The sequence below is a fragment of the Ambystoma mexicanum genome, chromosome 11, assembly GCF_040938575.1.
Source record: "Ambystoma mexicanum isolate Mex_15411 chromosome 11, UKY_AmexF1_1, whole genome shotgun sequence".
Classification (NCBI taxonomy): Eukaryota; Metazoa; Chordata; class Amphibia; order Caudata; family Ambystomatidae; genus Ambystoma; species Ambystoma mexicanum.
In genome coordinates this window covers 1,289,390,654-1,289,416,853 of record NC_090934.1, presented here as the reverse complement: position 1 = coordinate 1,289,416,853, position 26,200 = coordinate 1,289,390,654, and the positions used below count along the sequence as shown (strand labels likewise).

Below are 26,200 nucleotides of genomic sequence, written 5' to 3'. Positions count from 1 at the left end.
GACAGGGTAAGGCCTGAGCGGGCAAGGCCCATCCAAACTCTGTAAATGCCCACTCTGCAACGCTGTGTGGGTATTTAGAGATGTTAATGTCACTGCAGTGGGCCCGACTACATTAGCTTCAGGCCCCACTTGTTAGACAATCCTGGCTACGCCTCTGAGCGGAGGTGAGGCCAGCAGCCCAGCGGCTGAAGAAGAACAGAACCTCCTGCGCGGAGCTCGAGGGCGGAGGGACCAGATCGCAGGGGAAACCGTGGAGCAGAGAGCAGGCGAGCCCCTCTCGACAGGAAGGAACGTGTGGAGACACCTCGCAACGGTGACTACCAGCACTTCGGCAGCGCCATCCAGCAGGACGCGGGCACCAACAGAGAGGAGGGGAATCCCCCACAGTGTCGCCAGAAGAGCCAAGCAAGAGGCAAGGACAAGACCGGGCGAAACCCCCAGGAGAAGGTGCACCAACATTGCGAGGCTCTCACGGCGGACAGGAGAGGGACGTAACATCCAAATAGCATCCCACGACAAGGCAGCGCACAGGGGAGCCCAGGAATCCAGCGAGCCATCCGTAAACGGCGGAGGACCACAGGAGAGCAGCGGCAGCCGGAGAGAGGGCGATCTAACAACGGAGCTGACTCCGTGCTTCCCTCCTCCCACCCACGGCTACAGACTCTGCAGCTAGACCGTAAAGGGGACACCGGACGAACAAAGGACCCTTCCAGTCCTTCAGGAAATCCATCGGCGAAGAGGACAGGGCGCACACAAACAGGACGGAGGAAGCAACAGAAGATTCCACGCAGCGACGCAGAGAGGCCACACAGGGAGAGCCAGCAAGGTGAGGAGGTGGTACGGGAGGGGTCCATAAGGGAACAAGTACATTATAGAGAAGCCCACTCGTATTCCCAGAGAGACACCTCCGAAATCACGCTAAGGAAGAATCGCCCCCCCATACATATTAAAAAGGCACTGGTGGGGTACCACCCTCCCTCCAACCGGAGCGGGAAAACAACAGTACAGAATCCAAACATATAAAGTCCACATCGGGGGGAGAAGAGTGGGGGTAAGCAACAACAGAACCCATAAAAAGCCAGAGCCAGACTCCAAACAAGGCCCAAACGAGGACAAACAGAAGCGAGAAGAGAAACAAGAGAGACATAACCTCCACCTCAAACACCCTGGAAACGCAAGCGGAGGCAAAAAACATAAGGTGAAGGTAGAACCGCAAACCCCCGAGAGGACAGCCGGAGACAGAGGGGCGGATATCCCCACCTCCAAATAAAGACAGAGACTGTTACGCTCACCTGGCTGCGACCTCCTCCAACGTGAAGCGTAGTGCAGAGATGACAGACTGGACTGGACCGCCTAATCTCGTCTGCTTGACCCGTAGAAATATTCTCCTGCAAGTGGAGAAAGGGATTCAGCCACCCGTGGATTTTAGTAATAGCACCCCATTGTTCTCCCCACTAATCACCACCGATATTCACTTTCTGTAAGCTCACCTTATGTTTGTAAATGATTAGCTCTCCATCCTGCGTGGAATGCAGGGGCGCGTAGATACCAGTTAATTCACTGGTTTGAGGGCGTTGGAAGAGTTCCGGATGAATATTGACTCCGAAGTTCCAGGCGAGAATCCGTAAGTATAAAGTTCAAAGAGTTCAATATGTCCGATGTTCACTCTTGTACATTCCTTTCTTGGGTTGCAGCTGGGTCCAAGGGAAGATTGTCTTGTGGCAGCTGATGTGTTGAGGTAAGAGTCTGTATTACCCAACACTGTCCGGCAAAAGATGTGTGTGTTTAAATTGCTGGTTTCGCTCTCCTTACAGGTGCGGCGTAAGAAGTTGCGGTTTGTTACAGAATAATGCCTCCGGTTGTTAATCAGGTAAGTCTATGGTGGAGAGGTTGTATTTGTTGGCTCTCTCGGCTCACCTTATGTTTCTTTTGTCCCCTAGATGGTGGAATTCGGCGGAGAAAATGATGGAGGCTGCGCCGGATCGAAAAATGCTGTGAGGACTGGTAAGTATGGCACAGCGCTGCAGCTGGCGATGCCACGCGTGTAGAATAATGTCCTTTTCAAGTTCGAAGACGTGATGGATCCGGAATTCAGGTAAGGATTGAAATAATATCTGTTTTCTAACCTTTCCTTCTTCTTTCTTCTATTGCTAGGAGCTCTGGATTCGAGACAGGCGTGGCTGAAGACTGGATGCTGACTGCAGGCACGGTGAGCGTTACGCTGCTGGATGCAGAATAACACGGAGCATGTGCTGCTGTTCGGGCACAATTTAAATAGCCTCCAAAGTAGTTCCAGGTAAGAAGTCCCTAGAACCACACCCAAGTAAAAAATAGTCCCTGTAGAAAAATAGTCCCATCCAGGCCTCACGTTGGCTTGGATTAATTTGCAGCATGGTCTGCATGAGGTAAGTAAAGTCTATGAGCCTGGCGCCTATGGCGCCAGGACTGATTTCTATTATGAGCCTGGCGTCTAAGGCGCCAGGACTGAACCCAGACAGCCCCCAGCCGAGGCTGCTGGGGTTTTATTAAATACCTGGATGCCTGCTCCCGGGGTTGATGGGCTTGATCCAGATGCCCGGGGGTAGGCATCATGACAGAGACACAAAAGAAGCACAGGACATAACAAAACAATTAGGCTACACACAGACCGGCAGAGTACACATGTCCAATTCCAGGGGCAAACAAGTACAGGCCACGAACGTCAAGTCGAAACAAGACTAAAATTTGGAACGACTCTGGGGGACGAACACGCCGACAACCCAGAAGAACACAACGCAAAAGGGGAAAGGGGAGAATGATCAAGGGGAGGAAGAGAATTCAGATATGACTACCACAGAGGACATGAAGGAATGGTTTAAAGAATTCCAGGAACAATTAATGAACTCTGTGCAGACCCAATTTGAGGCTATGAAGGGAGAAATGAAGCAAGCAGTGCAGGAATTGAAAATAGACATAGGGAATCTGGCGGAACGAACAGATACTCTGGAGAAAACAGTGCAGAACTTAGACGACGAGACACAACAATATGCGGAAGCCCAGGAGAGGCTGGCAAGACTATCCCATATTCTAGAAATCCAATGTGAGGACCTAGAAAACCGATCCTGCAGGTCCAACATACAAATCAAAAACCTGGTAGAGTCAGTTGAAGATAAAGACCTCAAACAGGCAGTGCAACAAGTCTTCTGAGTAAGAAGTAGCAGAGATACAGATCGACAGAATACATAGGGTAGGCCCATAATGCACTGCGGAAGAACCTGGAGCCCACCCTAGAGATGTTCTAGTGGCAATGGCATTGTACGCTCAAAAAGAGCAGATCCTGCGGAAAGCACGGACGATGGATAACATCAGGATGAATGGGACAGATATACAACTCTACCAAGATCTAGCACAGACGACCCTCCAGAAACGTCAGGAGACGACCCCAATAACAAAAGAACTAATGGTGAGACGGATCTGCTACAAATGGACGTTCCCCTTTGGCCTGCTCTTCACTTGGGAGGGAAAACAACAGAGAGTCACCACGTGTGAGGAAGGTGAACAGATCATGAATCTGCAAGAAAAGGATGGGTCACAAGTCAGTGGCAGAGAACATATGCAAGGAAGAAGAGCCCCAAGAGGATGGAACACAATCAACCCAAAATCCAGATGCCCCCCCCGAAACCTCAAGACACGAATTAAGTAACACCAACCTCAATCAGAGAACAAGAATAGGGAGACCACCAGAGACTCTGACAGAAAACACTGAAACGCAGAAATGACCGCGGGAAGTCATTCAGAGGCAGTGAGCTGGGACCACCCAGGAATCCCAAGAGACAATAAGTGGGGTTTAGGACTTCCCAAACCATTGTTATACCTGAGTCCAAGAGGGAGTGGCGCAAGGGGCAACACGCCCAAGCGATCACAGGGCCCAAAGGCCTCCTGAGGGAAGTTATGGGAGGGGGGAGTTGGGGATCGTAGTGGGGGAGGCAAAGAACAGGGGTGGAAGTAAAGGGACGACTACAAAGGGGGCAAGGGAAAACCACCAGCACATACTGCTACCATGATAAATCTACCCGACAGAGCCACGAGAGAAATGAGTCACACATAACACAATGGGGCTGAAAATCCTAACATATAACAGAGGATTAAACTCCCCAGTCAAAAGGAAAAAGGTGGAACACTATCTACATAAAGAGAAGTATGACATAATAAAGCTTCAGGAGACGCATATAAAGAAAAAGGAATAAGGGAAACTCCAACTGAAAGACTATAACCAGATAATACAAGCAAACAATGGGGAAAAGAAAAAGGGGGTCCTGATTGCATTTGCTAACCCTCTCAATGAACAAGTTCGAGAAACACAAGCTGACAAACAAGGAAGATTCCTATTTGTGAAAATCCAGATCGAAAACGGCCCACTGACACTTGCAACACTTTATGCTCCAAATACGGGCCAAAACGGATTCATAAGGACACACTGAACAAATTAGATAACTTTACAGAAGAAGAGATAATATTAGCTGGAGACTTCAACATGGCTTGGGATCCCAGAGAAGATTGATCAAATCCCAAGCTTTCACATCAGGGAACTCCGACACAGTCGCTGAAGAACACCATGGGAAAACTGGCTCTAGAAGATGTCTGGCGGAGAATCAGGGGCTCGTCCCCGGGATTCACATACCACTCCCATGTGCATGGCACAAGTTCAAGGATCGATTACATGTGGGCCTCTGCGGGCCTGTTAGGGGAGATTCAGAATGTAGAGAAGGGCCCCATATAACTATTGGACCACACACCTTTGTGGATATCACTCCACATACTATGCAAACAGTCACTCTTATGGCGATGGACACTACCATGGGAAGTCATACAAGATCCCGTAATGTGAGAGACAATCAGAGAACAAATAGCAGACTATTTTGAACGAAATAATATGCCCAAAGTGACAAAATCCACAGTATGGGAAGCCTTCAAAGCGGTAATGTGGGGACAGATGATCGCACTCAAAGCGCAGAAGGACAGACAATCCCGAAAATGGGAAGAAGAACTAGAAAATAATCTAGCGCAGATTAGAGAGGAATTGTCAAACAATCACACATTCAAACTGAAGAGAGACTACAGACATATACAGGGGAAGATATGATATGATATGATATGGTATTTGTAACGCGCCTATACACAAGTGTTTCAAGGCGCGACGAGGCAGGGAGGGAGGGAAACAAGGGGAAGACGGACAAGCGATCCTACTAGGCCAGGTGTCATTCAGATCGCGCAAGTGCAGAGGTAAGGGGAAAAAGGAGAAAGTGCAGGGGGAGGAGGTGGGGGGAAAAGTGCAGTACAAGGTAAGTGGCGTAATGAAATAATAATGATAAATAATAAATAAAAAGGGCCAGCTGGTGGCAAGTGCGAGGTAAGTGCAGAGCAAGTGCTGGGCAGGGGGCTGTAGGGATACAGTGACAGTCCCACAGTGCAGGGGGAGCCAGGGGGGCAGTGCAAGTGGAGAGTGGCTGGGCCCTGGACCGAGGTCGCTGAGAGTGGCCCAGATGCAGGTTAAGTGCAGAATTCAGTGGGGAGTTAAGCAGGTTTAGCAGGGGAGAGGGAGAGAGAAGGCAGAAGCGAAGAGGAAGGTTTTGAGGTGCTTCCGGAACCGGAGATGGTTCTCCTCAAGTTTCAGGGAGGCAGGCAGGCTGTTCCAGAGGGAGGCCCCTGCTGCGGAGAGAGATCTACCCCCAGCGCGTTGCTTCGAGAAGCGGCTGACCATGAGGGAGTTAGAGATGGATGAGCGAAGGGCTCGTGAAGGAAGATATTTAGGAAGAGAGAGTTGAAGGTATTTAGGCCCCAAGCCCCAGAAGGCCTTGTGGACAATGCAGAGGGTTTTGAACTTAATCCTCGCAGCCACTGGGAGCCAGTGAAGAGATTTCAGTCCTGGAGAGATACGGTCCCTGGGCTTGAGGCCAAGGACAAGTCTCGCAGTTCTGTTCTGGATAAGTTGCAGAGGGCGGAGAGTGGAGGCAGGGAGATTAAGATAGAGGCTGTTACAGTAGTCCAGCCTTGAGAGAACCAGGGCTCGGGAGACAGTGAGCTTCTGGGGGAAGGAGAGGAAGGGAAGAATACCTCTGAGGAGGTGCAGCTGGTAGTGTGATTTCTTAGAGACATCAGATATATGAGGAGAGAAGGAGAGTGTGGAGTCGAAGATGACCCCGAGGTTTTTAGCCTTGCATGTAGGGGCAGGAAGGGGGCCAAGGGAGGCCGGCCAGAGAGCTGCAGGGAAGGAGGGAGTGGGTGCGCCGATGAGTAGAATCTCAGTCTTACTGGCGTTAAGGCAGAGGTCATTGGCGGCACACCATTCCTGGATAGCAGACAGACAGTCGGAGATGAGGGAAGGAGAGGAGGAGGCCGAGGGTAGCCTGAAAATGAGCTGGGTATCGTCCGCATAGCACTGGAAGTGGGGGCAGAGGGCGGCGATGCGGTGGGCAAGGAGTGCCAGATACTGGTTGAAAAGCCAGGGAGAGAGGTTGGATCCCTGGGGGACACCACAGGTGGAGAAAAAGATGTCAGAGAGGAAGGAGCCCATTTGGACCTGGGAGGGTCGACCAGAGAGGAAAGAGGTCAGCCATGCCAGAGCCTGACCAGTGATACCCAGGTTATCACGGAGACGGTTGAGCAGGATGGCATGGTTGACAGTGTCAAAGGCAGAGGAGAGATCGAGCAGAATGAGAACACAGGGAGTGTTGGAATCGAGGTTCAGGAGCAGGTCCTCACGGATGTTCAGGAGAGCAGTTTCCGTGCTTCTGGCCGCTCTGAAGCCGGATTGATGGTCATGAAGATTACCCACAGATTCAGCATGGAGGTTAAGCTGGGAGATGGCCAGTTTCTCCAGGAGCTTGCCCAGGAAGGGAGTAATGGAGATTGGGCGATAGTTGGCCGGGCAGGAGGGGTCGGAAGAGGGTTTCTTGAGGAGGGGGTGCACAAGGGAGTGCTTGAGGGGGGATGGGAAGACTCCAGAGGCGAATGAGTGGTTGCAAAAGTCAGCCAGGGCAGGAGCCAGGGAGACGATGTGGTCCTTGATGGTTTTGGAGGAACAGGGGTGAACCTGTTTAGACGAGGCTTTCATAGATCGGACTTGTCTGGAAACCTCGTCAGCAGAAAAAGGTGGAAATGAAGAGAAGGAGGGCGGAGGGGCGGCTGCAAGAGAGTAAGAGGAAGAGCCAGGAAGAGAGGGAGGGAGGAGAGGGGAGGAGAGTGAGGACAGGATGTCCTGAGTTTTTGAGATGAAGTGCGAGGCCAGTGCAGTGCAGAGGGCCTGTGAGGGGACAGGAGAGGTAGAGACTGCAGCAGGGTTGGCCAGCTCCTTGCAGATTTTAAAGAGTTCGGCCGAGTTGTTTGATGCCTCAGCGATGCGGGCTTGGATAAGGGCTCTCTTCTTAGTGAGAACGGAGAGCCGGTATTGCCTTTGGAGCAGGCGGCAGGCCAGTTTGTCAGAGGATGAACATGAAGCACGCCATTTCCTCTCTGCCACCCTGCACTTGCGTTTTGATCAAGAGAGCAGAGAACCAACTGCTACATTTGATACACTGGTACGCAATAAAAGCAAATAAAGCAGACACACTCCTGGCAAGACAAATAGAAGGCAAACAACAAAGTCAAATGGTGAAGGCTTTGAGAGATAAGAACGATCAGACGAGAACACAGTCAAAAGACATAAAAGAAATATTTAGAGAATACTACCAAAGACTGTATACATCAGACAAAACAAAAGAGGACTAACAGGTGATCTATCTGAGGGATATAACGCTCCCAAGCATATCACTAGAGGAGAAACTACTGCTCGACTTATCAATCACAATGGAGGAAGTAACAAAAGCAATTAGAGAACTACCGAAAAACAAAGCCCCAGGGCCGGACGACTACACAGCTGCATTTTAGAAAACCTATGTCGGGGCCCTCAAGCCGGTCCTAACAGACCTTTACAACACCTTCAAGGATAATGCCAACATCACAAACTCTATGAACGAAGCAAAAATCCTGGTCTTCCACAAGAAAGGGAAGGACACTGAGAACCCAAGCTCAGATTGCCCCATATCCCTAATACATTTGGACGCCAAATTGTATACTAAAATACTAGCCAATAGACTCACACCGAGCTGATACATCAGGATCAATCCGGATTCATCTTCAACAGAACAACACATGACAATATTAGACTGATTGCCCATCTGATCGAGAAAGTGGGTATCACTAAAATTCCAGCAGCAGTACTGGTGTTAGAGGCGGAAAAGGCGTTTGACCGAGTGGAGTGGTCCATACGGTTTTGCATCCTGGAGAAAATGGGCATGGGTGAAAAATACATTATAATGATACGTGCCAACTACAACACACTCTCGGCCAGAATAGCGGTGAACAGGGAACTATCAAACATGATCAGAATAGAAAGAGGCACAAAACAGGGATGCCACCTCTCCCCGCTTTTATACGCAATCTTCCTGGAGCCATTGCTGGTGAAAATTAGAGAAACTCCCGACATCAAATACATAACAATGGGAGGGACTTCCCATCAAACAGCGGCATATGCAGACGACATGATGATGCCCCTGGCGGACCCGGTAGAAACACTGCCTCTTCTCATACAAACAATAGACGAATACGGAACGATTTCCGGATTGAAGATAAATAAGCACAAAAATCAGAGGTAATGGTTCTATATGGAGACGAATAAGAAATCGATAAGCGGGCAGGGGAGCTTCATCTGTGGGTGGCGAAAGAAGGGGTAAAATATTTGGGTGTCACGCTGACCAATACTATCAAAGGCCTCTAAGCAGGGAACTACCCGATCCTCCTAGAACAAGTGAGAAGAGACCTGGAAAGATGGAACCCACTCTCAATAACATGGTGGGGCAGAATTACGGTCAAAAAATGACGATCTTGCCCAGACTGCTATACTTCTTCCAGGCGCGCCCCATATGAATTCCACCCACGTAAAAACACTCACCAAAATGATAACCAAATACATCTGGCAGAACAAAACCCCAAGGCTCTCCAATATTGCACTTACTGCGCAAAGGACAATGGGGGGCATGGCACTCCCACACTTCAGAAAATATTATGAGGTGGCCCAGATGTGGATTTTGAAAGAATGGATCTCAAACAAGTCTGAGAAGCTATGGGAAGCACAAGACAGGGCAGTGGCAAAGACAAGCCTGCAGCATCTACTATGGATTGGCTCGGAACATAGACACCCAAATGTTCGCATAAGCGAGATCATGAGCACAACATTAGAAATCTGGAACAGAGCAACAAAACAAGAAATATTGACAAACGATCTGGCTCCCTTCATGCCGATATTCGACAACTCTGAATTCCAACCGGGCACAGAGAAAGGAGCATTCCAGAGATGGATAGAAGCAGAGGGCACAAAGGTGGGGGACATGTACGAAGACCAACAAATTAGAATGTTCGCAGAATGCTGTGAACTCCTTGGCCTCATGGAAATAGACAGATACAAATGCGAACAACTCCATCATTGGCTATCCACCCCAAGAATAATACAGGCGGCAACAAAAGCCCTAACCCCATTTGAATCATATATCATGACACAGCCGGGGGAAAAAACATTTGTCTCAACATGTACAGATTCCCAAACATCCAGCCAGAAGAGACGAAGTGGCAGTATATGAAGAGATGGGAAAAGACATTGGGAAGGGAGATCACGAGAGAACAGTGGTCATACGTATGGCAAATAATCCCCAAATGTATATTGGCGATCCAGTCAAGAGAAGCATGGACAAAGATAATGATCCAATGGCACTTCACCCAGGAAAGACTACACAGAATGTATAACACTACACAAATTAAATGCTGGAGGGGCTGTGACGCGGAAGCGAACTGGAGACACATATGGTGGGAATGCCCGAAACTTCTGGGGTTTTGGACGGAGATAAAAGCCCAAATGCAGGAAATGTTTAAGGGAGCAGAAAACCTAGGAGAATTGGTATGGATGTGCGGCATGTAGGATCCCGGGATAGAACGATGACGAAAACGCAAAAGAGAAATGTCAATGGACTCCTAACAGCTGCCGGGCTAGCCATAGCTAAAAAATGAAAGCAGAAGTCACCTCCATCAAACCTGGAATGGTTACAGAGGGCGTGGCAACACATAGCAATGGAGCGTATTACATTTACATTCAAGGGGCTCGCCAAAACTTTACATTGACTGGGGGATGGCGCTAGAATATTTACAAAGCGACTACATGCTACAGGGGTGCCCACACAAAATACGAATATTGGATATGTTTACATAATGTTTAATGGACTCTAAGGGTATATCAACAAAATGTCAAGAACTAGAAGCCGGTGGGAAGGGGTGGGGAGGGGATGAGGGACGATGCTGTGAGTCCCACTTTTAATGTTTAACAAAATTTAATAAAAACAAGTAAAAGAAAAAAGAAAGATTGTATTGGGAGGCTGCCAGGGGGCACGGGCAAAATGGCTGCCTGAACCTGCAGCTCCGTCCCTTGCCCTGAACATTTTGAGGAGTTCAAGAGGAGAAAGGAACCCAATCCCTATAACAGCTGCAGGATCGTGTGTCTGATCCCCCCGACTACCCAAAGGTGTTATTCCGATCGCTAAGAGTGGCCATGTCACTGAGACATTCGATCAGTAGTGTAGGGCAGCCCCTCCCCCACTGCCATGCTCAATGAAGAATTTGTACAAGAAGTGTGGTGCACGCCTGGCCCGTTGGAGCGCAGTGGCCCCAGAACACAGGAGGCAGTGGATTCGCTCTACGTGGTGGTGATCCGCCGAATGGAGCCTTACTGTTGGCCTGCACTGGGAGACTGCTGACTGTGATGAGGCCGGGACGCTGGCCCTGGTGCCAGTGGGGGATCATCGAGGGAAGGCAGGGCCTCCAATGAATCCCCGCGGCAGACCGGCGCTCATCCGTGGACCCCAGGGAGATCAGGGATCCCCACAGCACCGGCAGACAGGAAATGCCGCGCTGGCACTGGCCTGACTGGCGGACCCTGCTCTCTCTCCCCTCTTTCCCCCGTGACTGGGCCGAATACCATGGGCTGGTGCAGAGGCCACACGAGACAACTCCTGGAGCCTTGTCAGAAGGGCCCCACTACGAGGATTGAAGCGACGAGCTTGGCCACTTCATTTTGCTGCAGAGGGGACGGTGGCGGGCCTGGCCCTGAGGCCCAGCGGTCCCTGCAGCTGCTCCCCAGAGGAGGCACACAAGACAGAGGAGCGCCAACACAGACTGGAGAGGCAGGTGAGGAGTAGATAGGGAGGGACATCTCCCCCCCGGAACACCTGGGGGACCAGCACCGCACATGCACCCCGCCCCTGAGGAGCTATAATGCTGAACATACACTTTAGGTGCACCAGAGGGGAGAGACTTCCATATTAGTTCTAACTGAAGAACCCATTTTAGAACCAGCTACTGGGATCCCTACTGAGACATGTGTAAGCACGCCAAAGGAACCTCCTTGGACTTTGGATTTAGTCCCAGGCCCCGCACTGTCACTACAATCCACGCTCGGTAGTTGGTCCCGCAAGTTATCCGTGCCACTGCCCACCCTTGGCTGAGGTGTCTGCGCTTGCCATCCGCTTCCCGCCTGGGAGGTGGGCATGAACACACGGGTGGGCACCGGGCAGATGTGTTCCTGTGTACAGACGGCCCACAGCACACCATCGAGGTCGGAGGAGACTCACCACAGCAACTCTGGGAGGACACTGCTCCCCTCCCAGCCGAATAGCAGACCCACACACCCTCGCCCAAGGGGTGTACCCCATGCTGGTACAGACGGAAGATATGGAGCAACCTCCAGTGACAAGCTGAACCCATCGGGCGGACATTGTGAACCCTGTTAGGCTCGCTTCTGACCCCAGAGCTTTTCCCCTGTCAGTCGACTTCTATGGATGGGAATTGCCGTCGTACCCCTAGAATGACAGCTCTGTTCCTACCTGCACTTTAAACACAATTCCACAGAGAGCCTAGGCCCCTCCCTTCATTTGGCCTTTATAGCAGTGCCGCGGCACGACCTCCATGAGCTAGAAAGAAGCCCTGTTCAAATACCAGTTTCAGGTCGGAGCTGTTGGGATGGCGTCTGGGGGCCCCCCCGCCCCACCCCCGGACTTTGGTACCTTGCAGAACAACATCCAGATGATCCTGGAGGAGATCAGGGGGATAAGGACAGACATGGGGGCCAAATTGGCAGACCTGATGTTGAAGGTATCCACGCTGGAGGACCGCATGGAGGGTGTAGAGAACAACCAACTATCGACAGCACTCCTGGAGACTCAGATGGAGGCAAGGTTTTTGGAAGTGCAATGGCTTGAGGAGGAACTACCCTTTAAGGTTGATGACATGGAAAGCCGGGAAAGAAAGAACAATCTACATATCTTTGGCTTGGTGGAATCGGAAGGCAAAAACCTGATTGGCTTGGAAGGCAAGGTGCAGGATATAATACGAATTGTACTGGGGACAGATGCTGGAGAAGAAACAATACTGGATAGAATTCACTGTGCAGGGGGGGTTTGGGGTCCTCGCTCAGTTCTGGCGAGACTGCATTATTACAGAGACAAAGCTAAGATCTTGGAGAAGGTCAAGAATCTTCAGAGCATACAGTACGGGGATTCAACGGTCGCCATTTATCAAGACCTATCCGCCCTCACACTGTTGATGAGGAAAAAGTATGGTAACCTCACCAGATGGCTACAGGAGAAGGGGATCAGGTACCGTTGGGGCCACATCTTTTATCTTGCGTTTGAATGGCAAGGAGAGAAGCACCATCTTGTCTCAGAGGAAGACATCCAGAGGGTCACGAAAGATCTTGTAGGTGGTACAGCGGGTCCCTCGGAGGGTCAAAATGGAGGAGATGTGGATCTCACCCGGGGTCCTAGTGGCCCAGACGCATTTAAGGGAAAAGCTAAGGTCAAAGGGACACAGAAGTTTCAAAAGACCAGAAATCCTTCCTCTGCCTCTGAGAGACACTTAAAGTGACACTGAATTTGTCTCCTGAAGAATGTTCATGTTGTGGTTGATATTGTTGCCCCAATTGGGGAGGTTACACATGAGGGGTTGACCGGCCTGGTCCCCCGTTGGGTCAGGTCAGCCCCTCAGGTTGCACAATGGTTGTTGTTATTCTTGCAGTTGGGCGAACGCTAATTGTCTTGCATTAATTGCTGAAGAGGCATCTGATGCATGTTGTGAGGGGGGGAGGAAAACTGGGGAGATCTTAACTAGAGGTCATTGTGGAATGTTAAAAGCGAAGGTGCAAGAGGACAGTTTGGGATAGAGCAACCCACTAGAGGAATGTTTCTGGGCTCAGGATGAGCTCCTGGTGGTTTGTTGACTGATCCCAATAGATCTTGGGGGATGGAGACGGACGCCCCAATGGGGGAGCTAGGAGGGGGAAGAATGGGTGGGGACAGAGGGCAGGGGGGCTTCCCATAGGAGCACTAAGAGTAGGCATTATCCTGAGCAAGTCATTACATCTTACAAATGTGGAACAGAAAAGGGGTTTTGGGGGGCGGTTTCTCGGGGTCAAAGGCACCAGTGAAAGGGAACGGATTGCACTTGCTACCCTGTATGCACCCAACGTAGGACAGATACAATTCCTGAACCGGATTTTTAGAGTGCTGGATGAGTGGGCAGAAGGGGCCATGATACTAGGTGGAGATTTTAACCTCATAACAGACCCTCAACTAGATTGGTGGTCAGCTAGAGGTGCGGGGACCAGGGAGATTATGAAGGATGATATTGCCCTGCAAAACCTCCTACGGGAACACTATTGAGTGGACATATGGCACAAGTCATGCCCAGGGCCAGGGGGCTATACTTTATTTTCACCCCCACACCACACATACACAGGAATTGAACTGCTGCTGGCATCCGAGGAGGGAGGAGGAGAGTTTGGTGTACCGAAGGTAGAAGCAATCACCTGGTCCGACTACGAACTCCTGGTGGTGAACTGGTTACTTCAGGGAACCCAGAGGACTTTTAGATGGCGCTGCAATGACAAGCTCCTAAGGGATCGGGTTTTCAAAGATTTCATAGGGGACAAAATGAAGGCCTGCTTTGAAACGAATGACAATGGGGACACGGGGATGGTGATGTCTGGGAGGCGGCTAAGGCCACCTTTCGGGGCCTCCACATAGCGGAGGGATCCCGATGTAAACGGGAAAGGGCACTTGTATAGAACAGGCTCCGGGATGAACTAAGGGATCTACGGACCCGGCTCACCAGTAAAGGGGAAGATCGGTGGGCCCTCTTGGGAGAAATGCGATTAAGGAGGCAGGTGATACACACGGCCCTCATAGGGGAAGTGGTTAAGAAGATGAGGTACAGGCGACAAAGGTACTATGAGAGGGGTGACAGTGGGTACCCTCCTATCACGTAGAACTAGAGGATGTAGGACTGAGAGGAGGGTGGGTGTCATCACAGACAGGAGTGGCAGGAAATGCGTGAGGGGGGAGCAGATTGTGGAAAGTTTTGCAGACTTTTATAGAGGGCTGTACACTAGACAGGACGCCGAGTCATTGGAGGACATCTGGACATACTTGGCAGAACACCCACTGCCTCGGCTAGTGGATCCGGAACGAGAGGTCTTGGAGGGGGAAATAGCGGAGGAAGAGGTGAAGTTAGCCATTCAGAGATTGAAAACTAAAAAAGCCCTGGGAGGTGATGGTTACACGGCTGACTTCTATACGCAATACCAACATATCCTGGTGAAACCACTGGCCAAGCTGTACAATTGTATTAGGGTTTGAGACACCATCCCACCCACGTCCCTACAAGCTTTAATTGCTGTGATCCCTAAGCCGGGAAAGGACCCAGCAGACTGTGGCTCCTATAGGCCTAGTTCCCTTTGCCAAGATCTTCGCCAAGATCCTTGCGATAAGTTTGGAAAGATACCTCCCTCGCTTGATCCACCCTGATCAGGTGGGATTTGTGATGAACAGACAAGGCTCCGATAACATGTGTAAGACCCTCCATGTGCTGAATTCTAGGGTGGTCCGTAATGAGGGGGCTCTCTTACTAGCCCTCGATGCCGAAAAGGCCTTTGACAGGGTTAGCTGGCGTTTCATGGGGGAGGTCTTCACAGCTTTGGGGATGGGCCCGAGATGGCTGGGCTGGATGTCGGCCTTGTACTCCACTCCGTCAGCCAGGGTAGTGGCAAATGGGGTTGAATATGCCTCGTTCCCCCTTAGCAGGGGCACAAGACAGGCATGCCCTCTGTCCCCTCTCATATATGCACTGGTTATGGAACCTTGGGCGACCTCCATCCGTAATGATGAGGTGATTAGCGGGGTGAAAGTTGGGGAATCTCACTGTAAGATTGGATTGTTTGCCAACGATGCATTGCTTTATATTACCAAACCATCCCAGACATACCCCGAGTATTGGAAAGTTTGACACAATATGGAGACCTCTCTGGGTTCCAGGTTAACCTTGGGAAATCGGTGGCATTTATAGCAGGCAATCTGTCGGACCCGGAGGTGGAATATGTGGGTGGGCTCCCCTTTCCTATTCAGAGGGGTAGGTTTCGCTATCATTCATTCCAGGTTGTGCATTCAGGTGATGCACAACCCGGAGGGCCTCTTTCCCAATAACTTCCTTCCCCTCTGGACACCAATCAAGAGGGATTTGACAGATGGGTGCGGTTGGGGCTCTCCTGGATGGCATGCCTTAGCCTGGCGAAGATGGTGATTCTCCCCAAGTTTTTATTTTTGTTCCAAATGCTCCCAGTACAGGTGCCCAAGACATTCTTCACAGAGGTGAAGCAGGCCCTTTTATGATTTCTTTGGGCAGGTAAGAAACACAAAATCTCCTATGAGGTCTTGCCCAGGCCCAAGGAGGATGGAGGGGTGGGACTCCCAGAATCTGAATCCTACTATAAGGCTTCCCAGCTGAGGATACTGGTGGATCATTTCACCCCAGGGATGGAGAATCAATGGGTAGCTATGGACAACACGGTCTTGGCTCTGGTCACGCTGGATGAATGGCTTTGGGTCCCCAGGACGCGCATTCCCAGGAGGGTCCTACAACATGCAGTGTTGGAGGTTTTGTGGTCGGTGTGGAAAGAAGGGGGATATTACAGATGGCTTACGACGTGGCCCTCTCCGCTGAGTTGTATCTGGGCCCACCCAATCAGAAATAGGATTGATGCCCCTCAGGCGTTTCAACTATGGTACGAGGCCTGCCTTAGTAGGGCAGGTCAGTTGTGGGTGGGGGGGTCCTTTATGGCCCTGAAGGACCTGGAGGAAGCCATGGGTCTTAGAAATCTCTACCTGTTTCGTTATCTCCAACTGAAAGGTGTACTTACCGAAACCACCTGGGGGAACACTCTCAAGATGGAACGTACAGAATTTGAGAAACTTGTTATCTCAAAACGGGGATCTAGTGGTGTTATATCCTGTCTCTACAAACTCCTCATGTACGCAACTCCAAGGGTCCCGCCGCCCGCGCAGACACAATGGGGTCAAGACTTAGGAGAAGAGATAGACAATAGCTGTCCAAAATGTACAGACGAGCCAATCACTCTACGGCCTCGCTCCACTTCCGACATCAGGCTCTGAAGGTGCTTCACAGGTGGCATTACCCGCTGCAGAGGATAGCCAGGATGAAAGCGGGGTATGATCCTCACTGTTGGAAATGTCAGACAGGGAAAGGAGAGTACATACACATGTGGTGAAATTGCCCAGTGGTGCAGACATATTGGGAAGAGGTCCTGTCCTGTATTAAGGGGGTTAACGGGTTGGCGAGAACATTGTCCCTGTGGCTCCTCCTCTTTGGGATTGGAGGGAGAGGGGAACATGAAGAGACACAGGGTCACATGTTGCAGGTAATGTTGGTGGCAGCTAGGTGCTGTTTGGCCCTGAAATGGAAAAGTCCTAACATGCTTGGGGAGAGGGGATGGGTTCTTAAAGTCCATGCTATCTACAATATGGAATTTTTAACGCATATTATCGATGAATCCAAAACAGACATGGAAGGTATGTGGCTTCCCTTTTTTGAGAAGTATGGACGCTTGGCTTGAAACAATGTGTCCCCCGTAGGGCTGAAGACCCGACTGTGATGGATCCCTGTGAATTCCACCCTGTCCAAGAGGGACGCAATGTGCATTGAGTAATGTCAGATGGGTAGTTTCAGGCACAAAACTCAAGTGTGCGACTAATGATGTAAATCCTTACCGTATTGTGCAGTGCTAATTGTGAACCCTATTAATATTGCATAAGTATATGATTGCTCTATGACCACGGGCAGGGGTGGGGGGGTTAGCAGGAGTGGGGGGTGACCCGGGAGGGGGTGGGGGGTAATCATTATGATTATGGCTTGGAGAAAAGTCATGTTGAATATAGAATGATGTTATAACCAAAATTGTCAATAAACTTTGATTTTCAAAACAAAAAAGATTGTATTGAAACTACAAGGATTGTGTGTAATGGTATTATGGTTAACAACAAAAATCTCAATGCAAGTGCCAAAAGGTCTTCCTAAGCAGAATACATGTCTCCTTATTTTTCACTAATGACTGTAAATTGACAAAAAAAGTATGTGGAAAATAAAAGAACATGAACAGCTTATTACAGATGTGTGGCAGCTGGAATTCTGCAGAGGGCTCTTCCTTTCTTATTGTGTGCTGGCACCATCGCAGGCATTGTAGTGTTACTATTGAACTATAATAAGAATAGCGATGCCATTTTCTTATTACAGGACTAGACTGTCATAGGAATGTTATGTATAGTCTTTTAAAATATATTGAATGAGTATATGTATTATAAGCATATAATATTCATATATAAATATAGAAACTTATATCAAACAAAAGTACTGTGCTTATTCGGTATACCATACATTATTGTACTTGCTCTGACAGTAGAATGACCCTTCACTTATATCAACATTATATTCACAACAGGGAAAAACAACGAGATACAAACAAGGGGAATGGAGCACACAGGGAAATGAAAAGGGGAGAAGATTGATAACATACGTAACAACAGGACAACATATACAAGACTCAACAGAGATAACAACCTAACCCTAATTACTAATATTGATTGCCTTTTTGATATATCACATGAACATGTTAAATTAAGTGAAATCATAGGATTACCTGGTCAAACAATCCCATGGCAAGGACAGGAAGTGATGTGTAAACAATATTAAAAAGCGTAATAAACCACGGGTCATACACTGTCTGAAAAAAAAGATAACAACAATGAATTACACATAACGAAACATAAAAAGCGTTTTTTTAAACATTATTTGACAAGTCATTGCATGTGTCTTTGTTAGACTGTGTTGTCTGATAGCATATATGAATTACAGAAACAGTGATAGTGACTCTGTAGCTATAGTTAACCTTTTGATTGCTCCCTGACCACAGGCCCAGGATGCCAGGATAAAGCAAAAGATTTGTTTAGGGCCCCAAGGACTTTGGCAGTGAGGTGGCACAGGGCCTAATGCCCCCCTGAAATCATATGTCTTACAGCAAAAGGCAGACAACTTTTTTAATGGTATGTGAATATGATGGAGGCTACTCAAAGGGCTAAATTTACTCTAATATTGGAGGGGCACTTTTTTAGATCGTTTTATTGATATTTACACATATAACAAGTACATTCCTTGGTTAAAGTCCTTACTGTGTACTTACTTTCTAGAATGCTAATATCTTTGGAACAGTTCAATGAGTCATCAGGGCTTTCCCCCAAAAAATCTGTAATTTTTACTGGGAAGGTTTTCTGCTGATGTTTCAAGTGTAGGTGTAGGTTATGTTATAGTTAGGTCTCAAAAGTAGCATTTCCCATTTAAAAGCCACTATTTATTTATGTATTTATTTATTAGGCGCAGAAAGCCAGTCGGCATTGAAGCGCCACACAAACACGCAGACGGTCAGCAAGACGGGACAACACAAAATGAAGGAAAAAGAAGGAACAAAACGTCCTAAGTAAATAAGTGCAAACAACAAACATAACATAAACATCTTTAGATGTTTTCTTAAGAGCAGTTTGTTTGTTTCAAACTGCAGGGCCAGAGGAAGAGCCTTCCATAATCGAACGGCAATACAGGAAAAAGAGTTCCTGAGACCGACTTTTCCTTACTCAAGGGACCGTCAACAGGTGGGAGCAGCTTGAGCAGAGTGACCTTGGAGGGGTATATGGGGTAGTGTGGTTCTTCAAGTAGACTGGCGCTTGGCCAAAGACACATTTGTGGACAAGTGGGAGAGCCTTGAACTGCACTCAAGTCCCTCTGCGCACTTGCCACATGGTCTCTTTTTGTTAGATCACAGATAAAGTCAACCACATCGTTTTGAATGGTTTGCAAGAGGTTTGTGCAGTGCAATGAAACTCCAAGCAGCAACGTGTTACAATAATCTAGCTGCGCAAAATAATTTCCCTTGCTAGAGTAACACAGTTCTTTTCAGTAAGGAACGGCTTGGAGTGCCTCAATACTTGCAAGTGATACTGTGCTCCGTGAATAATTCCATCAACTTGAGCTGAAGAATTTACCTCACTGTTCAGAGTTCAAATAGACACCCAGAGTTTTGACTTTGCTGTGGATATAAATAGGGCTCTGGTTGACTGACATGGATGAATATTTGTCAGTTTGCTTCTAGCTTGCTTGGTGCCGAAGATCATCTGTTCAGTTTTTGACAGTTTTACGCATAGGGAATGCTACTGCAAATGTTATTGGTCTTGTTCAGAGTTACCACTCAGTTCGACAAGAAGTTGAGTGTCATCAGTGTAATTGCAGAACTTGTCATTCAAGATGGTGAGTAGGTCACATAAAGGTCGAATGAATAAGTTAAACAGTGCAGGTGATAAGCATGGCCCCTGGGGAACTCCCTATTGGATTGGTGTAACACCCGAGGAGGCTTTGCCCCAACACACTCTAGATGTCCAGTTACCAAGGAAAGAGGATATCGAGGAGACTACTTCCCTGGAGCAGAGACCATGCTGTTCCAGACGTTTTAGGAGGCAGGTATGATCTAATAAATTAAAAGCAGCTGACAGGTCCAAAAGTACCAGCAGTCCAGCCTTACTCTTTTCAACGGTGGCAAGCATCTTGTTCTGAAGGTCTATCATGGTGGTCTCAGTGCCCGAAAATCCGATTGATAGGGATGGAGGATGTCTCTTGATTCCAAGTGTGCTTGAAATTGGATGGTGGTGACCTTGACAATCATCTTTAACAAGAAAAATGTGTTGGTAATGGGTCGCAAGTTAGAAGGGGACTGAGAGTCTTGGCCTGGTTTTTTTCAACAAGGTGGTAACCACGGATATCTTGAATGATTATGGGGGCGAATGAAAACTTGTTGCCCTCCAAGGAGATCCCCTCGTTGTCAAGTGATAGAGGGAGAGGGATGTTAACTTTCAAAGCCGGGGAGAACTTCACACGAGCAGCAGCTATTTTATTCGAAAATGCTTGCTGCATGGTACTACAATCCTCGTCAGTAGGTGTATATGCAGACGATTGTAATGTTGGCTTCTCGAGGCTGCAGCATATGTCAAAGAGCTCTCTTTGGTTGGTTGACAGCAGACTCAATTTTCCTATTGAAATGGCCCTTCAATGCCTTGGAAGTTTGCTGTTTATAACAGAGAAGCATGTTCTTCCATGCCTCTTTGTTAGCCTGTGTAGGTTATTTTTACCCATGCCCTTTCCAGAAGTCTCTTCTTTTGTTTGGTTTGTACTAGCATTTTGGTAAACAACATATAGAAATGTTTGTACCACACTACGGCATAAACCTATCAACAGTTATAATCTGAAATGAGAATGTTAGCGTGGGTTATATATATAAAATCCTTCTTATATAATATGTATTTAAGGAATTTTCAAAACATGAGAAGTATAATGTTTGAGATAAGGTTACTATGGTCAAACGAGCCATGGTTGGTTGGGGAACTCTGGGGGGTCAGGGGATTTAGTAGAGGCACCCACTCAGTGATATGCCCACTGGAGTCAGTGCATGGGAGATGCCCTAGATCTCCTATAGTCATCCAAAACTGACAGGTATTTTCTGCAAATAACCAGCAGATAATCCATAGCTTTTCTTGAAATCTCAAGCATTCACAAACAAGCAGCTGAGGAGAAATAGAAACCTAAGGTGGTTATTTTGCACAAGGTCTGCAAGTCCACGTGCAGAGTGGAGATCCCAATGTGGAGCATGTCTGAGGGACAAAAAATGATATGTATCATGGTCAAGACTCTTAATGAAAGCATACAGCGGGGGCAGGAAGCAAATATTTGCACAGGGCACAATCAGAAAGGGAGAACCAGTTCTCTGAGAATCGGCAAGGCAGATCACTGGATAAGACAGCAGCTGTCAAGAAACAGAAGAGATCCAGAAACTGTGGGACAAGTGGAAGCGTAGGAATGTTTATTCCTGCCTAAACCTCACCAAGATGGCGACTGAGTCCTTCCAGGAAAGGAAGATTGTGCAGCACTCGAGTTGCTCCATAATATGGTGCTGTTCTGCTACCGCGTGCCTTGTTCTTTCTTAGACTATGGGCCTCACTACGAGTTTGGCGGTAACCCTTAAAATTGGCGGTAATGCTATCAGCGCCGATTTTAAGGGTCTGGTCGGATCACGAGTCCAAATACCGCCAGTGCCATTACAGCCGGCGCAAGTACAGCCGGCTGTACAAGCGTCGGCTGTAAAAACGCCAGTAACCATTTGCGCTAAAACATTTGTAATCACGAGTCCAGCGTAAGCGCAATTAGCGCCAGAAAAGCACCGGATAATCTGCCAAAAAAAACCCCAGCAAAAAGCTAGAGGTAAAAGAACACAGGCCACAGCAATAAGGGCCCAGGTGAAACCAATGCAAATCAGAGGCATACAAAGGACCCACCCATGCACAACACACTCTCCCCAACACCATTCGACCAGTAGGAGCAGGGAGGAGACAGCAATAAGGGCCCAGGTGAAACCAATGCAAATCAGAGGCCTACAAAGGACCCACCCATGCACAAAACACCCTCTCCAACACCATTCCACCAGTAGGAGCAGGGAGGGGACAGCAATAAGGGCCCAGGTGAAACCAATGCAAATCAGAGGTCTACAAAGGACCCACCCATGCACAACACACCCTCCCCAACACCAGGCTGCCATTTGGAGCCGGGACCCTTGATGTTGACTTCTACCTGCTGCGCCTGGAGCTACAGAGGCCAGCCAACCAGGCCAGGGCCCTGGGAGTGCAGGGGGTGGTGGGGATGAGGAGAAGGAGGAGGAGAGCAGCACTAGCAAGGCGGCTAGCCATCCCCAGGGTCAGGCCAACACCCTGGGCCCTGACTGATGGCCAGTTGGTGACTGAATATCGGCTGGACAGGGCAACCATCACCCAGTTGCTGGACACAATCCAGGCTGACATTGGCAGCCGCATAGCCATCAGCACAGCAGTACCTCTGCTAGTGAAACTCGTGTCTGTGCTACAATTCCTTGGGACTGGCAGCTACCAACACACCGTTGCCATGATGCATGGCATGGCCCAGTCCACATTCATTGCCATGCTGGGACAGGTGCTGGATGAACTGTTGAATCATGTGAATGAGCACATCGCATCGCCAGCCACACAGGCACAGGTGAACCAGCTGAAGGGTCAATTCCATGCCATTGCCCAAGTCCCGAATGTAATAGCAGCCCTGGACTACACACATGTAGCACTCGTACCACCCCAGGCACATGAGGCAGCCTACAGAAACCGGATACAGTACCATTCCCTTAATGTGCAGATGACATGTGGCCCTGACCTCACCTTCAGCCACTGCTGTGCCCGCTACCCAGGATCCACCCACGACTCCATGGTCCTGCGCAACAGTACCCTGCCAGCGTACATGGAAAGGCACAGAGGGCAACACACATGTCTGCTGGGTGAGTACAAATGTATACCATAATGCATGTTAATCCACAACTGATGGGGCTGGTCACACACAATGAAATCCCTGATTCTCAATAGGCAGCACTATTACTGCAGCATTCCCAATCAAGCACCTTGCACAAGAAACCTTGGACATGTCTAACACAGCAGAACACACCCATTCAGGATGTAAAAGACATGTGGCAGCACAGTGACATATGGAAGGTCTACCACCACAAAGCCTCCTGTGTGAGTAGCACTATGGCTCCCAATACTGACACAGTATAGACATCCCACCCTGCCCACCCCACAGTCATGCAAATGTAACACAAAAGTCACCACATCCACAAAAGCACCACACATAAGCGGACTGAGTAATGGCAATGTACATCCCACAAACCCTGTCCCCTGAATAGCCAAGGAAATGCATGCAGAACAGTACAGAATAGTGACAACCAGCAAATGCAACTGCAGCCAAAGGGAATGGCAATGACACATGAGGCAGCCACTTCTCGCATGCACAAGTAGATGGAAGGGCCCCCTTACCCAGTGAGAAGTGAATGAGTTCTCAAACAGAGGCGTACCAAGTTGTGAGTACCTCATTGATTCAATGCTGCTCGTAGCACAGCACACTCCACAATGTTATTGACCAAATGACAAATATGCCAAAATGACACTGATGACTGAGCTCTGTACACCCCCTGAACTTACCTTGTCCCCAAACCGGCTTTCTCTCCCCTGCAGGTGATTCTGGATATCCCCAGTACACGTGGCTCATGACCTCTGTGCGTCATCCACACACGGCAGCGGAGCGGGCATACAACCTTGACCATGCTTGTACACGGATCTGCGAGGCGAGGGCATTTGGACTGCTGAAGGCACGCTTACGGTGCCTCAACCATACGGGAGGGGCATTGATATATGCACCAGAAAAAGTTGGCAAAATTGTACTGACATGTGCCATGCTGCACAACATCTGCTGTCGCTGAAATTTTTCACTGCCCCCTGATGCTCATGTGCAGCCACCTGAGGATGGGAGTGAAGGTGATGATGTGCCTGAAAGTGTTGCACGTGCACAAAGGGTTGGGCTGAGGGAGGGGAGGTTGGCCAGACAGGGATTGATTGATGTATTTTTTTAACAAGGGTGACGGCTACATTCAACAAATGTCACTTCAACATTAAATAGCACTTTTTCACAATCGCTACTGTCCATGCTTTGTGATTTTTGAAACATGATTTATTCTCAGTGCAACAACCCCCTCCCCCCAGTGAACACCCAGCACACAAACCCCCCTCCCTCCAGTGAACACCCAGCACACAAACCCCCCTACCCACAGTGAACTCTCCACAACAGTGCAGGTAGGTGCATGTTTGTTATCAGGCACCCACAACAATGCCATGTCCGACTAGGATGGTTGTGGGCGCTTTCCTTGTCCGGGCCCCTCTGGTGTGTGTGACCTCAGGTGGCGCATTGAACGGCGCCTAGGAGACAGCTCAAGGGATCCCTCCGTGGGTGTGGTTGAGGTTGAAGGGACTGACCCGGTTGCCTGCATGTGCTGTCGGATAAGGTTGTTTCCCTCCCTTGTCTGCTCAGCAAGTGCTGACACTGCCTCGCACAACTACCTCACCCTTTGTCCAAACCCTGTCAGGGCAGTGGTACATTGCTCTACAACTCTGCGTGTGCATGCATTGTCACGCGCTATGTACTTGCATCCATGGCGTATGGATGCACTGATAGCCTTGATGTGCCGGCTGTGCACCTTGGCCATTGATTCAACTTTGGCCTGTTTAGCCTCAATCACATCCAGTCGGCCCATCACTGCTGCCCCTGTGATGAAGGGCACCCCTGGTTTGGCAGGTGCCGGCCTGCCACTTGTGCGCTGTTGGGGGGGGCTGCATGGGGACATGTTGCCGGCTGGGATTGGGCTGCCGGGCTCTGAGTGCCGGCCTTCAGGGCTGCCATATGATGGCGTGTCCTCGTCTGGCTGTGGTGTGCGGATACGACGCACATGCACATGTGGGCTTTGTGATTGCTGTGTGCCTGGCCTTGGGGTCCCCCGTGGTGTGACCATCCTTTCTGCGTCACTGCTTCCAGGTGAATGCAGACCTCCTGCATGATGCACACGTGGAGGTGTCACTCCCACGTCGGGCTCAGATCCACAGGTCAGTCCCTCTGCATCGGGGATATGCCTGGTGGCTTGGGGCGAGCTAGCCGTGGACTCCCTGCGGGCATGTGGGTGCTGCAGCGATCTGGTAGGGCTGCGTTGTGGTGAAGTGGGAGGTGGCCTGCGTCGGTTCCCTTCCGTGCGGCCCCTTTGTGGGGTGGTGGTGCTGGTGGAGGCTCACTGCCTTGTCCGGCGTGATGGTGTGTCCTCCTCCCCATCATCTTCATCCCGTTGGGTTTGCCGTGTGCCTGTGGGGTACATAGGGTGTGGTTTGAGTTCAAGGCAACCTACATTAGTATCATGCAGTTCATGCCATCAAGTGGGATTGGAGACAGTATCAATCATGCATTCAACTTGCATTTTGTTCAGTCGCCATGTGGTGTTTGGTGTGAGTGTGGGGGTACACTGCATGGGAATGTTTGTGTGACAAGATTACATGCGGGGTTGGGGTGCACTGCGCTCAGGGTCTTGTGGGTGTATTCCTGCACACTCACACTCTACGTAGCTGTCCCATGGCGATGGATGTCTATCCCCTGCCCCTTACATTGATGCACTGCACGTGCAGGGACGTCTAGGCAGCACTACGGTTCAATGGATGTAGGGCTCACTTATGGGTGTCTGCAGTGCCTCACACACGTTTCTTCACATTCATTCACTCAGGGTCTGCATGTGTGGTACTTTCAGTTGCATGCATTCGGGGTGGAACTCGCCTGCAGTTGGATCGATGCAGGTGCCTGCCACCGCTCCACCAATTCCCTCGATGGTGCTGATGTCAATCAGGGCACTCATGTTCTCCTCCCAAGGTATGAGTTCGGGTGGGGGTGGTGGTGGCCCTTTTCCAGTGCCCCTGCTTGCACTCCTGTGCTGTAAGAGGATGCCGCGGACTCTCACACGCAGGTTGTTGAGGCGCTTGCGGAAATCCTCCCCATCCCAGGGCACGCGCCCCACAGCAGTGACCCTTTGGCTGATGTTGCGCCAAATCTGTGCTCTGCGCTGGCCACTGGTTTTGCGCTGCTGCAGCTCTTCATGATGGATCTCGGCCTCCTGCACCAGTACAGCCAGCTCCTGGTCGCTGAATTTGGGCTTTCTCACCCTGTGCAGGGCAGTCTTGCCCCTAGTGCGCTCCTGTGACATGTTTTGGTGTTCAATGGGGTGGATGGCTTCCAGGGGCTGTGATATCCGACAGATTGTGATTTC

At 49.6% G+C, this 26,200-nt stretch overlaps 1 protein-coding gene across 1 annotated transcript in view; it reads right to left on the bottom strand.

Moving 5' to 3' along the window:
• ATP8B4 (ATPase phospholipid transporting 8B4 (putative)) overlaps positions 1-26,200 on the bottom strand; it is a 5,389,235-nt gene that overhangs the window by 603,142 nt on the left and 4,759,893 nt on the right. The window contains exon 23 of the mRNA XM_069624764.1: positions 18,101-18,184. Coding sequence (XP_069480865.1) covers positions 18,101-18,184 — 84 coding nt within the window. The remainder of the gene's footprint in view (positions 1-18,100; positions 18,185-26,200) is intronic.